The following is a 17,464-nucleotide window of genomic DNA, read 5'->3' on the forward strand; positions in this document are numbered from 1 at the left end:
GACCGGGTTTCAAATCCATGCTGTCTGTAAGGAGTTTGTACGTTCTCCCGGTGTCGGTGTGGGTTTTCCCTGCGAGATCTAGTTTCCTCCCATGGTTCAAAATGTACTAGGGTTGTTGATTAATTGGGTGTAATTGGACAGCATGGGCTCATTGGTCAAAATCCTGTTTTAAAATTTAAGCATTTGCAGTGAATCAAGTTGTATGAGATTTTTTTATATTCCTAGATTCAGCAATTAATTGCCAACTAGTTTTTGCTATGTACCTACCCAAAGGTGCCAGTCATTAATTTAGGGAAATATGTTCAAGGTATTTTAAGATGGATCATACTTGTAGAAGGATAATAATTTAATGATCAAAATGACTGAAAAAAGTAAGAAGCAATTAGAATTTTATAACCACTTGGGCTGTCTCAACCAGCTTGGAAATCAACAGCCACAGTACAAAAGGCCATTCAGGCCATCGTGCACCTGGGTGTTTTCATTACCATGTCCAATAGGATAGCATTCATCCCAGATAGGACAGGTAGAGATATGGTTCTTCAATCCTGAATGAATGAGGTATAGTTAATCAGCCATGCTTTTTGGACCAGTACCATATGACTTGGTTAAACATAGAACAATTAAGCTGCCGGAGGAGGTGATCGAGGCAGGTACTGTTGCAATATTTAAGAAAAAATTGGACAGATACAAGGATAGGGTGGGTTAGGGCTATTGGACAAACAGGCATTTTGTTCGGCATGGGCAGATTGGGGTGAAGGAAATGTTTCTGAGCTTTATGACTAAACGTCACCCTAATGTATGGTTTGTGCTTAATTTGCAAGTGGTACAGCAAAACCAAACGCAACTTTACCACACCAGTCTTGATAAAGGATCCTGACCTGAAACGCTGACTGACCATTTACCCGCGGATGCTGTCTGACCCCTCAAGCCCCTCCAGCAGCTCATTGCACTGTCTTGCTCAGATTTAACAACTGTACCCTCTTTCGCTTCTATAGGCCCGACATACAACATATGGAATCAGGAAATGCTTTCTGTTCCTGTTACAATGTCAGCTTACTCTGGTCTTCATACAGGTAGAAAATAGTTTTATTTTCTCTGTACATTTATTCAGATTGGGTCAGATTTTTATTTCAGTCTGTAAATACTCTTACAAAAATGGTAAATAATTTCTGTGCTACCTTAGCTGTTATGTGCTCAGAAGAGCACATAATTTATTTATGTAATTTATTTGACTGTTTTACATTGCTTATTATTTTCTGTCTCATGGCACATTACAGTATATAATTTATATTATTGTTGGTACAGCGCCTTCCATAATGTTGGAGACAAAGATGCTTTTTTCCTTTATTTGCCCCTGTGCTCCACAGTTTTAAATTTGTAATCAAACAGTTCACATGTGATTAAAGTGCCCCTTCCAGGTTATTTTGTACATTTTGATTTGACCATGTAGAAATTACAGCACCTTTTTTTACACATTTCAGTGCACCCTAATGTTTGGGACATTTGGCTTCGCAAGTGTTTGTGAGTACTTGTGCATGATTAATTGCTTCGTTGGTGCAGGTAGAAGAGGGCTAGGCTTGCTTCTAGGCTTTTCATAATTTTTAAAGTCTGTAGTTGCCATTTTTCAACATGAGGTCCAGGGTTGTCCCAATGAAAGTCAATGAAGCCATTATGAGGCTGAAAAACAAGAATAAAGCTGTAAGAGGCATGGCCCAAATCTTAGGATTTCCAAAGTTAACAGTTCCCAACAGAATGAGCTCAGTAATTGCAAAGGGACTGGTATTCCAAGGATTACAAGATTTCTCATCATAATGAAGAAAAATTCCCAAACAGATCATGAACACTCATGGATGTGTCAAGGACTCCTGTCCGCAGAATTCATGAACAGAAATACGGAGGCTACACTGCAAGATGCAAACCATGGCATAGGCGGTACGCTTTGGATCTTGGGCAATTCCTCTATGCCTCCACACTTTGCTCTTGGCATCACTCTGATACAGGTTCATCTTGGTCTCATCTGTCCTCAAGGCCTTTTTCCAGAATTCTGCAGGTTCTCTTAAATACTCTGGCAAACTGTAATCTGGCCATCCTTTCTGTGGCTAACTAGTGGTTGCAGTGTAGCTTCTGTATTTCATTTCATGTAGTCTTCTGCCGACAGTGGTGATTGACACATCCACACCTGTCTCCTGAAGAATGTTTCTGATCTTTGGGACAGGTGCTTGGGGATTATTATTCTTTATGATGACAATTCTTCTGTCATCAGCAGTGGAGGGTCTTCCTTGTCCTACAGCCAGTAAATCCCTTTGTGATTATTGAGTTCACCAGTACAGGTTGGGGCGATGTGTCTTCCTGTTTTATTCTTGTTTTTCAGTCTTATAATGGCTTCTTTGACTTTCATTGGTACAACTCTGGTCCTTGTGTTGAAAAATGACAACTACAGACTGCAAAGGTGATCAAAAGCTTTGGAGAAATCCTAGCTCTCTTATACCTGCACCAATGAAGCAATTAAACATAGCTGAGTACTCACAAACACTTGTGAAGCCAAATGTTCCAAACATTATGGTGCCCTGAAATTAGGGGATAACATATAAAAAGTGCTATAATTTCTACATGATCAAACCAAGATGTATATAAATAACCTTGAATAAAATCTGGAATGTGCACTTTCATTACATGTGGATTATTAGATTACAAATTTAAAGCTGTGGAGCACAGGGGAAATAAAGGTTAAAAATGTGTCTTTGTCCCTAACATTATGGAAGGCACTGTACATCTTAAGTACCTGTAGCAAGTAAGTATTTTGGTACGTCTCTACATTGTACTTGTGCATATGACAATAAACTCTAGAATCATGAACTATCCTTTTTCTCCTCAACTCCATATGACATGTGTACAAAGTTAAGGGAAGGAAGTTTAGGGGAGACATCAGGGGTTAGTTTTTTACACAGTGAGTTGCGGTACCTGGATTATCTTGCCAAGGATGGTAGTGGAAGTTGAAACATTGGGGGCATTTAAGAGACTCTTAAATGGACATGTGGATGAGAGAAAAATAGAGGGTTATGGGGTAGGTAGAGTTTAATTTTTTTTATTTATAGGAAGGGATATACTGGTCAGCACAACAGCTGATGGGCCTCTACTATGCTGTATTGATCTCTGTTCTATGTCCATGCCTCTGCCCACACATGTCATTGTGAGGGATCACTTTGATACTCGAGAGGAGTTCATGGATTGGTGCATCTCAGGTGGAAACCTTTCACTGTTTGCATGTACCACCAGTCGCATGTTTACAGGTCGCAATTTTTAATCCAGTTTATCAGCAAGTGCTGTCCTGTGTCATGTGGCATTAAAAATTATAGCCCACTCTCTGGGAGCCATTGCAATTTGTTTGATTGGAGATTATTTGTGTGTCAGGAATGATGATTCCCATGTGGTTAAATTGGTTCCAACGACTATTTACTCGGAGACCATATTAACTTAACTTTCCACTGTCAATTTAGATGTTCTTTTTTAATCTCAGATGAACCTATGGTTTAATTCTGACTGTCCCACGACTATCCATCTTGTACCTTAACTCTATGGCCAATACGCAGGTAGCCTTGGTTTGGCAGTATGAGGCTCTGGATATACGTTGTTGTGGCAATTGTGTGTGGGTTAAAAATGATTGGCCCCTGGGAGGTCCTTGCTTATTGCAGGAACAACACTTCATGTTCTGTGCCGGCAGTCTTCAACCAGACTTCATTAACATCAACTCCTCCAATTTCTGTTAACTCCCTCCCCATCTCTCTCTCTCTCCCCCTCCTTTCCTCCAGCTCACTACCCCCTTCATTTCCTTTTCCTCAGTTCCCTTCCGCCCTCTCCCCGATACCTCTCACTTTCTCTTCTACCCTCCTACCAGTGTCTACCTGTGTACCTCCCTCCTCTCCTCCTCCTCCCCTCCCTCCTCTCTCTTCCCCTCCCTCCTCTCTCCTCCTCCCTCCTCCCTTTCCCTCCTCCTCCCTCCTCTCCTTTCCTCCTCCCTCCTCTCCTTTCCTCCCTCCTCCTCTCCTCCCCTCCCTCCTCTCTCCTCCCTCCTCTCCCCTCCCTCCTCTCCCTCTCTCTTCCTCCCTCCTCTCTCCTCCCTCCTCTCCCCTCCCTCTTCTCCCTTCTCCTCCCTCCTCTCCTTTCCTCCTTCTCCCTCCTTTCCTCCCTCCTCTCTCCTTTCCTCTCCTCTCTCCTCCCTCCCCTCCCTCCTCTCTTTTCCTCCTTCTCCCTCCTCTCTCCTTTCCTCCCTCCTATGCTCTCCCCTCTCCCTCCTCTCTCCTCCTCTTCCCTCTCCCTCCTCTCTCCTCCTTCTCTCTCCTCCCTCTTCTCCCTCCTCCTCCCTCCTCTCCTTTCATCCTTCTCCCTCCTCTCCTTTCCTCCCTCCTCTCTCCTTTCCTCCCTCCTCTCCCCTCTCCCTCCTCTCTCCTCTCCTCCCACCTTTTATTCCAGTTTCTACTTTTCTTCTTGTATCTGACAGAAGGCCCAAGCCCAAAACATTGATGACCCTTTACTTCCTTTGGATGCTGTGTGACCTGCTGAGTTTCTTCAGCATGTTTGTTTACTGCATCTGTGAGTTAATGATCTCTTCAGGCTGTTCTCTTGGTTTAATCCTGCTCTTCCCCACAAGTGTGCACACTGCCTCAAGAGTCTTGGGAACGAGAGCTCATGATCTTTCTGTTGTCTATTTTTATTTGTACTGCAACTGAAATTGGAAAATCCAACTGAGCGAGCGACATTGGATCTCTCAGGTCCCCGTTGCTTCCCTCTGAGTCATTCTCGATCCGAACCTCTCGGCAGGTGGGAGCGAAGCTGTTGACTCTGACAAAAATTGGGGCTTCAAGAGGATCAAGCTTCTCCCAAGTGACGACGTGCACTGCTGGGTCCCATAATTGTTACAGTTGTACATTGCTCCATCACTATGTTGACTTATTGCTGTGATTGTGCAGGGCTTGATGGCACTTTATTTACTCCAGGTTCTCTTGTATTTGACCAGTTTTTGGCCTGCCTGGTTCAGCTGCCTCCACCTCTCAGCACCAGTGATGTTCTCTGGCTATCCTGCTTCTGCTACCCGTTACTCAGGTAGGTCTACACTATCAGTGAGCAACAAATCCACAGATAACCTTTAGACACATGGATATGCATCATATGCAAACTGCAGTTTTAATTTGCTACCTTTCACTAATCATCAGATTGGATATGGCATTGATGCCCTGATGCACAGAAACAAAGAAAAATATGGGTGAAATACGCTTTAAAACCTCTCTTCTGATCATAGAATCAGAAGTGAATAAGCTGATCAGTTTCATTCTCAAGCCATCTTTCCATAGCCTTGCAACATTTTTGCCTGTTTCCAGATGTGTTGAGGATGGGGGGGGGGGGGGGGGGGGAGGCAGAGCAGAGGGAGAGATGAGGTCAGTTTAAAGGAGATGTGTGGAGCACATGGTAGATACCTGGACCTGGGGTAGTGGTGGAAGGAAATGAAATATAATAGAGGCTTCCAGACAAACAAACATGCAGGGAATAGGTGTGGAAGCAGAAGAAAATTGTAGAATTGGCCTCGTGTTCGACACGTGGGTGGGCTGCAGTACCCGTGTGTCTAGGTTCCATTCTCAGTACCCGTGTGTCTGTCTAGGTTCCATTCTCAGTACCCATGTGTCTGTCTAGGTTCCATTCTCAGTACCCGTGTGTCTAGGTTCCATTCTCAGTATCCGTGTGTCTAGGTTCCATTCTCAGTACTCGTGTGTCTGTCTAGGTTCCATTCTCAGTACCCGTCTGTCTAGGTTCTATTCTCAGTACCCGTGTGTCTTTGTTCTATTTATCCACGTTATAGATTTTATTAATCTTGATTTGGGTTACCTTTTGCGTATTCTAAATTAAAGAAATCTGCCACAGAAACAAAATGTTCACGCTTTTCTCATTTGCCAGTGACCTTAAATTTGGTTTATACCTGTCACTTTGCAACCTCCTGTACTAAACCTGTGCTGGCAGGAGCACATCCCCTGCATTTCAAATCTTCCCTAATTACAGGGCTGATGTATAATTCCCAATGGATGATATAACCATATAACCATATAACAGTTTACGGAGCGGAAACAGGCCACGTTGGCCTTTTGAGTCCGCACCGGTTCACTGATTTTGTGCGCCCTCTTCGGGCATTGGTCCCGGTAGACCTTCATTCAATAACTCTGCCACGCAGCAACCAATCTTGACATCAGATTATTAGAGCTACATCATTGTAGGAGGTGTTTATTTGCCATGGCAATGAAAGACCCATCTGAGTACAGTCAGTGGTGGATTACCTACCACTTGGGCCCCTAGGCTGAGTTTTAGTAAGGGTCCCCCTGGCCTTGCCACCCTGCCCCAATCTTCATTGAATAGAATAAAGTGACATTAAGTTATGTTAAATAACATATTATGGGTCTCCCAAGTGATCAATATCGAACCCTTCCGGGAACCCAACTCCCCCGCTGCTGCCCGGAGCCCGAGGTCCCCGCTCCTGCCGGGAGCCTGATATATCCTCACCAGTTCTCTGCATTATCCATCCATTTCAGAAGAATTACCATCTTCTCATTAACCAGATGGTTGAATTTTGCTGCAGGCTTTCATTCACTGTCACTGCCAGTTTGTTAATGTATGGAATTAACTAATTATTTTAGTGGACAAGACCTGCAGAAAAAAAATTGAACTGTTAAGACAATGTTTTAGTCCCTGGGCACTGACCCATTCAAGGTCTTTGTTCCTATGCAGACACGGAATAAGTTAGCAAATAACTATTGAAATTGTTGATGGTATTTTTTTTCCAGGCTTTTCAATCCTTAGAACACTACAGCACAGAAATAGACACTTCGGCCGATCTAGTCTGTGTCAAACTATTATTCTGCTATTTGTCATATTTAATGGCAGCCATGGAAATGTTTTGTACTCTTCATAAATCTGGGGAGTTATTGAGGTTATAGTTAAAATGCAGTGCAGTAGCTCCTTAGGCTTAAAAGACCACAGCATCTATCAAACACCCATTTGCACCAATTCTACATTTTATTCTCTGCACATTCTCATAAACTCTCCCTGAGATCCACCACTCACCTGCGCACTAGGGTCAATTTACAGTTGTGCTGGAGCTTCTGGAGGTATGCACTACAGCCATCCTCGCTTGCAGGAGTGTGATCATTGGAGATTGTGGGAAGTAAGGAGTGTGTATGTTCTCCCTGTGTCTGTGTGGGTTTCCCTCGAGCACTCCAGTTTCCTCCTACCATTTGAAATGTACTGGGGCTGGAGGTTAATTGGTGTATTTGGGCAACACGGGATCATGGGCCAGAATGGCCTGTTACCTTGCTGCATGTCTAAATTTTTTAAAAAGTGTACAAAAAAATATCGAAATCTTCGATACTTTACATGGCTTTCATCACTTCAGCAACTCAACTGCCTCATCTTTACCACAGACATCCAATCATTATACACCTCCATCCCCCATTCCAAAGGCTTCCTTTCTTTCTCGACAATGGACCTGACCTGTCCCCCTCCACACCACCCTTCTCTCTCTGGCAGAACCTGTACTTACCCTCAATAACCTCTGATACATCCAACTTTCTCCAGGTTAAAGGCATAGCCATGGGTATTCACGTGAGCTCCAGCTCCGCCTGCCTTTTTGTTGGTTTCATGGAGCAACCTATGCTACAAGCATAGATGACTACTTTGGTGCTACCTCATGCACTCATCGACTTCATCCACTTTGCTGCCGACTTCCAAACCGATCGTAGTTCCTTTGGTCCATATCTCATATATATATTCTTCTTTCTTTGGCTTGGCTTCGCGGACGAAGATTTATGGAGGGGGTAAAAGTCCACGTCAGCTGCAGGCTCGTTTGTGGCTGACAAGTCCGATGCGGGACAGGCAGACACGGTTGCAGGGGCTGCAGGAGAAAATTGGTTGGTTGGGGTTGGGTGTTGGGTTTTTCCTCCTTTGCCTTTTGTCAGTGAGGTGGGCTCTGCGGTCTTCTTCAAAGGAGGTTGCTGCCCGCCAAACTGTGAGGCGCCAAGATGCACGGTTTGAGGCGATGGTCCTCCATTCTGGAGACGTGACCCATCCAGCGCAGCTGGATCTTCAGCAGCGTGGACTCGATGCTATCGACCTCTGCCATCTCGAGTACTTCGATGTTAGGGATGTAAGCGCTCCAATGGATGTTGAGGATGGAGCGGAGACAACGCTGGTGGAAGCGTTCTAGGAGCCGTAGGTGGTGCCGGTAGAGGACCCATGATTCGGAGCCGAACAGGAGTGTGGGTATGACAACGGCTCTGTATACGCTTATCTTTGTGAGGTTTTTCAGTTGGTTGTTTTTCCAGACTCTTTTGTGTAGTTTTCCAAAGGCGCTATTTGCCTTGGCGAGTCTGTTGTCTATCTCATTGTCGATCCTTGCATCTGATGAAATGGTGCAGCCGAGATAAGTAAACTGGTTGACCGTTTTGAGTTTTGTGTGCCCGATGGAGATGTGGGGGGGCTGGTAGTCATGGTGGGGAGCTGGCTGATGGAGGACCTCAGTTTTCTTCAGGCTGACTTCCAGGCCAAACATTTTGGCAGTTTCCGCAAAGCAGGACGTCAAGCGCTGAAGAGCTGGCTCTGAATGGGCAACTAAAGCGGCATCGTCTGCAAAGAGTAGTTCACGGACAAGTTTCTCTTGTGTCTTGGTGTGAGCTTGCAGGCGCCTCAGATTGAAGAGACTGCCATCCGTGCGGTACCGGATGTAAACAGCGTCTTCATTGTTGGGGTCTTTCATGGCTTGGTTCAGCATCATGCTGAAGAAGATTGAAAAGAGGGTTGGTACGAGAACACAGCCTTGCTTCACGCCATTGTTAATGGAGAAGGGTTCAGAGAGCTCATTGCTGTATCTGACCCGACCTTGTTGGTTTTCATGCAGTTGGATAATCATGTTGAGGAACTTCATATATATATATAATCATATAAAAATTACAGCACAGGAACAGGCCATTTTGGCCCTTCTAGTCTGCACCGAACTAAGTACTTTCCTCTAGTCCTCTAGCAATATTCTCCCTTTTCTCAATCTCTCCTCCTCCATCTCAGGAGACAAACTACTGATGGACATCATCTATAAACCCACCCACTCCCACAGCCCCCTCGATTACACCTCTTTCCACCCTGTCCCCTGGAAGAATTCCATTCTCTCAATTCCTCCGTCTCCGTCACATCTGCACCTAGGATGAAGTCTTCCATGCCAGATCATCAGAGATGTCCCTCCTTCAAACAACTTGGCACTCACCCGCATATTCTCCATTACCTGTGTATCTGCCCTGCCCCCTCCTCCCCCATGGACAACAAGGACAGGATCGCCCTTGTCCTCACCTATTACCCCAACAGTCTCAGCATCCCACATATCATTCCACCACCACTATGTGATCCCATCACTAAACACATATTCCCCTCTTCTTGCCTCTCCGCCTTCCACAATGACCTCTCCATCCATGACTCCCTCGTTTAATCCTCCCTTTTCAGCAATTGCCCCCTTGGCACTGTGGAAGTATAGTTTATATCTTAATGCTTTTGATTTTTTTGCTGTTAGAATTAGAAGGCAACTTATAATTATAAAATGGCTGAATCACATAGTGTGCCATTAAATGGCTTAACTCATTTTGCAAACTGCAGAAAACATGTTGCAGACCTTGCTAAGACAGAGATAAGAAATGACTTGCAGAAACATCATTAAAATTGTATTCTTCAAGGTAATGCTGATTATTCACCAGACAAAAACACATACCATTCTTTTGTGGAAGATAAACACCAGAAAACAGAGCTGTCAACATGGATTTTTTTAATGATAAAATGATGTAATGCAAAGGTGGGGGGTCACTTCTTCCTCCTTTCCCATTTGAAATTGTATAAATATAGAATGAAATCTGAGCTAAAGGCTTCAGTCAGGTGTCAGGAATTGACCTCTGCTCATTAGCCTTGCTCACTTCCTGTATACAAATTGACTATTACTGAAATAAAGATCTGAATGATATTTGTGGTGTGTGTTCTATTCTGCTGTCTAATTTCATTCCACAGCACGTACCCCTATGACCGCAGGAAGTGCTACACTTGCGGCCAACCTCCTCCTATTGAGGGCCCTGAGCAGTCCTTCCAAGTGAAACGATATTTCACTTGTGAATCTTCAGGGATCATCAACTGAATCAGAATCAAATTGTCATGAACATTTCACAAAATTCCTTGTTTTGCAGCAGCTTCTTCAGTCCGAACATTTTATAAAAACCACCTAACAACAATAAATAGATAAAAGTGCAAGGAAAAGTCCAAGTCAGGAAGTGTCTTTGGTTCATTGATCCTTCAGGAATCTGATGGCGGAGGGGAAGAAGCCATCCTTGTGTCACTGAGTGCTCATCTTCAGGCTCCTGTGCCTTTTCCCAGAGAGGGCCTGGCCTGGGTGGTGGGAGTCCTTGAGGACAGAGGCTGCTTTTTTAAGACACCGTCTCTGGCAGATGTCCTCGATGGAATGAAGTCTGGTGCCCGTGATGTCGCAGGCCGAATTAACAACCCTCTGGAGTTTATTTCTTGTCCTGAGTGTTGGAACCTTTGTGCCATTCAGTGTTGTAACCAGGTAGAATGCTCTCCACAGTACAGCTGTAGAAGTTTTTGAGAGTCTTTGGTGGCATACCAAATCTCCTCAGACACCTCACAAAGTATAGCCACTGGGAAGCCTTCTTTGTGATTGCATCAACGTGACAGATCCTCAGAAATGTTGACAGCCAGGAATTTGAAGTTCAGATTCAGATTTCAGATATATTGTCAGAGTATATGCATGACATCACATACAACCCTGAGATACTTCCTGTGGGCGAGGCACTTGTTGGTAGTACAAAAGAAAACTGTACATAATGTACACTAAACAAGTAAAGAAATGTAAACAACTGTGCAATACAGAGAGGATAAAAAAAAGGAATAATAAAGTGCAAAAGGAAGAGCCCTGAGTCCCTGATTGAGTTTGTTGTTGGTGGAGGGGGAGCAGCTGTTCCTGAACCTGGTGGTGCGAGTCTTGTGGCACCGATACCTCTTTCCTGATGGCAGCAGTGAGAACAGAGTGTGTGATGGGCGATGTGGGTCTTTAATGATTGTTTCTGTTCTCCGATGGCAGCGTTCTCCATAGATGTTCTCAATGATGGGGAGGATTTTGCCTGTGATGTCCTGGACTGTGTCCTCTACCTTTTGGAGGGCTTTACACTTAGGGGTCTAGTGTCCCTATTATCAGACTGTGATGCAGCCAGTCAGCACACTTTCAACATACATCTGTAGAAATTTGCCAGGGTTTCAGATGTCGTATCAAACCTCCACAAACTCCTGAGGAAGTAGAGGTGCTGACATGTCATTGGTGTGTGGGGTCCAGGAAACATCTTCTGAGACAGTGACTCCCAAGAACTTAAATTTGCTCACCCTCTCCACCTCTGATCCCCCAATCATCACTGGGTTGTACACATTTGGTTTTCCCTTCCTGAAGTCAACTATCAGCTTCTTAGTTTTGGTGACATTGAGTGCGAGGTTGTTGTTAATGCACCATTTGGCCAAGTTTTCACTCTCCCTCCTGTATGCCCAAGTCATCACCTTTTTTGTACAACCATATTGTCAACGAATTTGTAGATGTTGTAAGTAGTAAAATATGAAAGTCTGCAGACAGTGTAGTTGAAGTTGAACACGAGGCTGGAGCCACTCAGCAGGCCATCATTAAGGTAAGATACCTTGATGAAGGGCTCAAGCCCAAAATGTCAGTTATATATTTTTATCTTTGCTATATAAAAAGCACTGTTTGACCTGCTGAGTGGCTCCAGCATTCTGTTTTTACTTGTAGATGTTGTTGTACCGAGCCACGCAGTAATAGGTCTAAAGCAAGTTGAAGAGGGGGCTAAGAATGCACTCCTGTGATGCTCTGGTACTGATGGAGATTGTGGAGGAGATGTTCTTGCCAATCCTCACTGATTGTGGTAGACCCTCCTGACCCTCTCCACTACTGAGCCCTCAATGAGAACTGGCTTGTATTCTCATGACCTCTTCATGAAGTCTTCAGTCATTCTCCTTGATATTGCTATCATTGAGTGCAAGGTTGTTGGTGTGATCCCCCTCAACGAGCTGATCTATAACGCTTCCTCATTGCTCCTTTTGATTCTGCTGAAAACCATAATGTCATTGGCAAATTTGTAGACAGCACTGGAATGTGCCCAGCCACCCAATCGTGGGTGTGGAGTGAGCAGATCAGTGGGCTAAGCACACATGTTAATTGTCATTCCTATTCGTACTGCTGTGGTCTTCCAATGAAGAAGTCAAGGATACAGAGGGGAGTGCACATGGCCAGGGTTTGGTGCTTGTTGACCAGCACTGCATCCAGTGCTCCCATTATGGTCTCTATGTCGGAGAGGCTAAACGTAGATCATTTCGTTGAGCACTGCAATAGTAGGAGTCCCCCAGTGGCCAACCCATCTCGCATCCCCGTCCCATTCCCTTGCCAACATGTTTGTCCATTATGGGAACAACACTTCGCTTTCCGTTTGGACACCCTCCATACAGATGCAACTAACATCGTCTTCTTCACTTTATGTTAGCCCCACCCCCTCCCTATCTATCCCAATGTCTACTCTCCTCCAGCTCTGTCCCTCTCTTTCCCTTTCCCCTCTGTCTCCAGCTCTTCACTCACAGAGACAAACATCCCACTCTCCCATCATCGATTCTCACCTTTCCTCTCTCGTTTTCTTATTCCTATCCAATGAACACCTCTTGTCTGTTGGCCTGCACTCCACACCCTATACTTCTCCCCAACCTTTTCTTTTAGGCACCTGCACGTGCTTGTACCTCAGGCCTGAAATATTGGTTATCTATCTTTGCCTTCTCGGGACACCTGCTGAATTTCTCCTGCACTTTGTATAATCAATCTGAACTGATTTTAGTTCGAACACACTGGAGGAACTTAGCGTCCATAGGAGAGACAGATCTATTTCCGATGTTTAGGACCTGAGATTCAGGCTCAAAATGCTGGTTATCTTTTACCTCCTATGGGGACTGCAAGATCTTCTGAGTTCCTCCAGAATTTGTGTGTATCTTTAATTTGGTACTTGTCTGTGCACAAGATAGGGAAGTAGAAGCAGTTTGTTCAAGCTGTTGAGCCCTTTTCACCTCGGTGCCACTGACCTTGGATTGCATCATATTTGTTTTAAATCCTACCGATATATACACTGACAGTCTCTTGGATAGACAATTCCAGGGATCAACCACACCCTGAGTGAAGATATTCATCTGGTTTCCCCAGTAAGAGGGAAGCACCATCCCTACACCAGGCCACCAAGCCCCACAAGAATGCTGTAGATTTCGGTGTGATCATCTCTCGTCGTTCTTAGCTGTATTTGGTGATTCTGAGATTGGACCTGTGCAGCTGTTTACTCTGCCAGAAGAGTACCGTGTCATATCTGACATGAGATTATATTTGCAGCTTGGTAGAAGCCCATTCAAGTCATTTAAGCCCGGTTTTGCCCAAATTTACCTACAACCCCATACGTTTTGAAGGGTGGGAGGGAAACTGGGGCACCCAGGGTAAACACACGTAGACACAGGGAGAATGTACAAACTCCTTTCAGACAGCGTCGGATTTGAACCCGGGTTGCTGGCACTGTAATAGCGTTATGCTAACCGCGACGCTAACCGTGCTGCTCCATTGCCTATTTCTGATCAACACATGCTGAACATTTCTCGGGAAAATCTCAAAACTTAAAAGCTCCCTCATTTGTGGAATATTCAAGTCACCTTTATTTATCATTCATTCCATGCTCACATGGTAAAGACGAGATAGAGTTTCTCCAGGACCACAGAGCATATTTACATAAATATGTTAGAATAGACATTAAACTAAAATATTAAGATTTATACAGTAAAAGTCCAAGGATCCTATTCACATATGTTCTGGGAATTCAGGAGCCTGATGGCTTGGGTGGGGGGGGAAAGGGGGAAGAAAAATGTTGCCCAATTTGAACATAAAGACCCAAGTGCTGCAGTACTTCCTACCAGATGGCAGAAGGGAGAACAGTTTGGTGAAGTCACATGATAGAGTAGTGGCCAGTCGGGTTGAACCAGCTCTCTCCAGAAAAAAAGTTTAGAAAAGACAGAAATCAACGAAGATAAAACTAAGGAAACAGAAGATAAAGTTATGGAGGAGAATAAGAAGATGGCACCCAAGAAAGAGACAGTAAAAACAACGGGGGAAAAAAAGATGAAGAGAAAACACCGGAGAAGAAAGAAGAAGGCCTTACCTGCATGCAGGAGCAGGAAACTAAGGTAATGAAGAGCAGCCGATCTCCGAGGCTGGTAAATGCCCTGCCAAGTTATGCAAAAATGGCTCTTGGAGCCAAACAAAAGTGCGCAATCAAAAAATAAAGTGAACACCAACTGGAGGGGGCTCAGCTGTGGAGTGGGTAGCTACAAAGCGACTAGCTGAGGGATGCCCGACATCAGGGCGCTCAGCTGGAAGCTCATAACAGCGGCGAGTAGAGGATCGAGGGTGAATCGCAACAGGACGAGCAACAGAAGAGGCCCAACAGAGAGACGACACGCGACTGGAGGCCCAACAGCAAGAGGACAAACAAAGTCATGGAAGTAATTATTCTGGAAAAGCAGAAGAGACACAGATACAAAGAAGAGAAGAAGACGACAAAAACACAGACAGAGATACAGAAGGAGAGGAAGAAGAAGATCAAGACCTTCACAGAAAAATAGAAGGTAAAACAGATGGACAGAATATAGATAAAGCTTTTTTTGAAGAGCACATGAGATCATTAAAAGAATGGTTGTCATTAGAGTTTAATGCAATTAAAACGAAAAGAGCTGAAGACAAAATGCAAAGTATAGAACGGGTCATGACAGAAATAGGGAAAAGAGTAGAAAATATGGAGGAGCGGGAAACTGCTGTAGAATTGGAAGTAAAAGATTTAAGATTGGAAGTAAGTGACAAAAAAATTAAAGAGACTGGAAAACTACAATAGCGAAACAACCTAAAAATAGTGGGCCTGAAGGAGGATGAAGGAATTTATAAAAGGATGGATCCCGAAGGTGTTGGGAATGACAGAATTGCATGAAAAAATGGAAATAGAAAGGACACACAGAACACTAACTCTGAAACCACAGACATATCAAAAACCAAGATCCATCTTAGTAAAATTTTTAAGATATACAACAAGAGAAAATATACTGGAGTGGGCAAGAAATAAAGTTAGAGAGGAATATAAGGGACAAAAAATATTTTTCTACCATAAGCTTTGAACTCTTAAAAAAGAGGAAAGAATTTAATAAGGCGAAAATGATTTTATGGAAAAAAGATCACAAATTCATATTAAAACATCCATCCGTACTTAAAGTATTTATACCTGGGGAACAAAACAGGCTATTCTCGGATCCGGAGAAAGCACAAGAATTTGCAGAATGTTTGCAGGACAGAAGAGATGAAGAGATGTAACAAGAAAGAAGACTGGCAATAAAGTATAAAAAAGATGTAATATAAAGTAAAAATAATGTATATGTAAAGAACTAAAGATGGTAAAAAGAAGGGGAGGAAAAGAAGAAAAGAGAGAGCTTTGATTTATGTATTTAAAAAAAGTATTTTCTGGAGGGGGCTGGGGGGGGGGAGAGAATAACAGTCACTGCAAAATCAGTTGACGCCTGAGAACAAGATCGCAAACCAAATGGAAAGGGGAGTTGTGGTTGCCCAGCAAGGGAAAAGGGGCAACTCAGAGGGGTGGGGGGGTTCATTTTGGGTTAAGGTGTTATTGGGTGTGGGGATTATCAAAGTATTTCATGTTTTAAATGTGTTGTCATACATTTAGATTAAAAAGGGAAACGTAAAAGACGAAAATGGGAAAAGGGGGGATGGAGGTAGCGAGGAGGAAAAAAATAGGTGTAAACAAGATATAAGATGGCCACATTGAACTATATGTCTATAAACATTAATGGAATACATAATCAAATTAAAAGGAAGAGGCTACTAAATTTACTGAAAAAGGAAAAAAATAGATATAGCATTTGTACAGGAAACACATCTAACTGAAGTGGAACATAACAAAGAGAGACTGGGTAGGACACGTAGCGGCAGCATCATATAATTCGAAAGCTAGAGGTGTAGCCATATTAGTTAACAAAAATATACCAATCAAGATAGTGGAGGAAATAACAGATCCAGCAGGGAGGTATGTAATGATAAAGTGTCAGATATACTCAGAATTTTGGAATTTGCTCAATATATATGCACCTAACGAGGAGGATCAAAAGTTTATGCAGGATATTTTTTTGAAGATTGCAGAAATGCAAGGAAATATATTGATAGGAGGGGATTTTAACCTTAATTTGGATCCAATGTTGGATAAAACTGGTCAAAAGACAAGCAAAAAGAATAAGGTAGCCAAATTTATGGTTAATAACAATGCAGGAAATGAAACTTATGGATATATGGAGGAGGCAGCACCCAAAAGAAGAGGAATATTCATACTACTCGAGTAGGCATAAGGATAGATTTTTTTTTGTTGTCGGCGCATATCCAAGGGAGAGTCAGGAAAACTGAGTATGAGCTAGACTACTTTCAGATCATTCACCACTACTATTGGCAATAGAACTGGAGGACATCCCACCAAGAACATATAGATGGAGGTTAAACTCCATGCTACTTAAAAGATAGGAATTTAGAGAGTTTATTGAACATCAAATTAAAACATATTTTGAAATAAACACAGAATCAGTTAAAGATAAATTTATATTATGGGATGTAATGAAAGCCTTCATTAGAGGACAAGTAATAAGCTATGTAACTAAGGTGAAAAATGAATACAATCGGGAAATAGAGCAGCTGGAAAGGGAGATAGCAAGTATAGAAAAGGAACTAGTGAAAAGGAACGATATAAAGAAAAAGAATTGGTGGACAGAAAAATAAAATACGAAACATTACAAACGTACAAGATGGAGAAGAACATAATGAAAACAAAGCAAAAGTATTATGAATTGGGAGAAAAAACACAAAATATTTGCCTGGCAAATTAAAACAGAACAAGTTAAAAAAAACTGTATTGGCATCAAGGAGAAAGGACAAACAAATCACATATAACCCAACAGAGATTAATGAAAACTTTAAGAAATTTTATGAACAATTATACCAAACTGAGAATGAGGGGAAGGATGATAAAATAGAAGAGTTTTTAGATAAAATTGAATTGCTGAAATTGCAAGAAGAGGAACAAAACAAACTGATAAAGCCATTTGAAATAGAGGAAGTGTAGGATATATTGAAAAAGCTACTGAACAATAAAACAGCAGGAGAGGATGGATTTCCAAGAGAATTCTATAAAACTTTTAAAGAGTTATTAATTCCTCCTTTCCTGGAAGTAATTAATCAGGTAGAAGAATCACAAAACTTGCCAGACTC

At 43.0% G+C, this 17,464-nt stretch overlaps 1 protein-coding gene across 11 annotated transcripts in view; it reads left to right on the forward strand.

Annotated features, from left to right (window-relative positions):
- Window positions 1-17,464, forward strand: part of tmem94 (transmembrane protein 94) — a 216,987-nt gene that overhangs the window by 146,001 nt on the left and 53,522 nt on the right. For 9 of the 11 annotated variants that reach the window (XM_069929023.1, XM_069929024.1, XM_069929026.1 and 6 more), the window contains 2 exons: window positions 996-1,073; window positions 5,015-5,100. In XM_069929023.1, the coding sequence (XP_069785124.1) occupies window positions 996-1,073; window positions 5,015-5,100 (164 nt within the window). Of the gene's footprint in view, window positions 1-995; window positions 1,074-5,014; window positions 5,101-6,824; window positions 6,968-17,464 lie in introns of those variants that run through there. The other 2 variants (XM_069929029.1, XM_069929027.1) reach the window with 2 other exon arrangements.

This window comes from Narcine bancroftii, chromosome 3 (genome assembly GCF_036971445.1).
Source record: "Narcine bancroftii isolate sNarBan1 chromosome 3, sNarBan1.hap1, whole genome shotgun sequence".
Classification (NCBI taxonomy): domain Eukaryota; kingdom Metazoa; phylum Chordata; class Chondrichthyes; order Torpediniformes; family Narcinidae; genus Narcine; species Narcine bancroftii.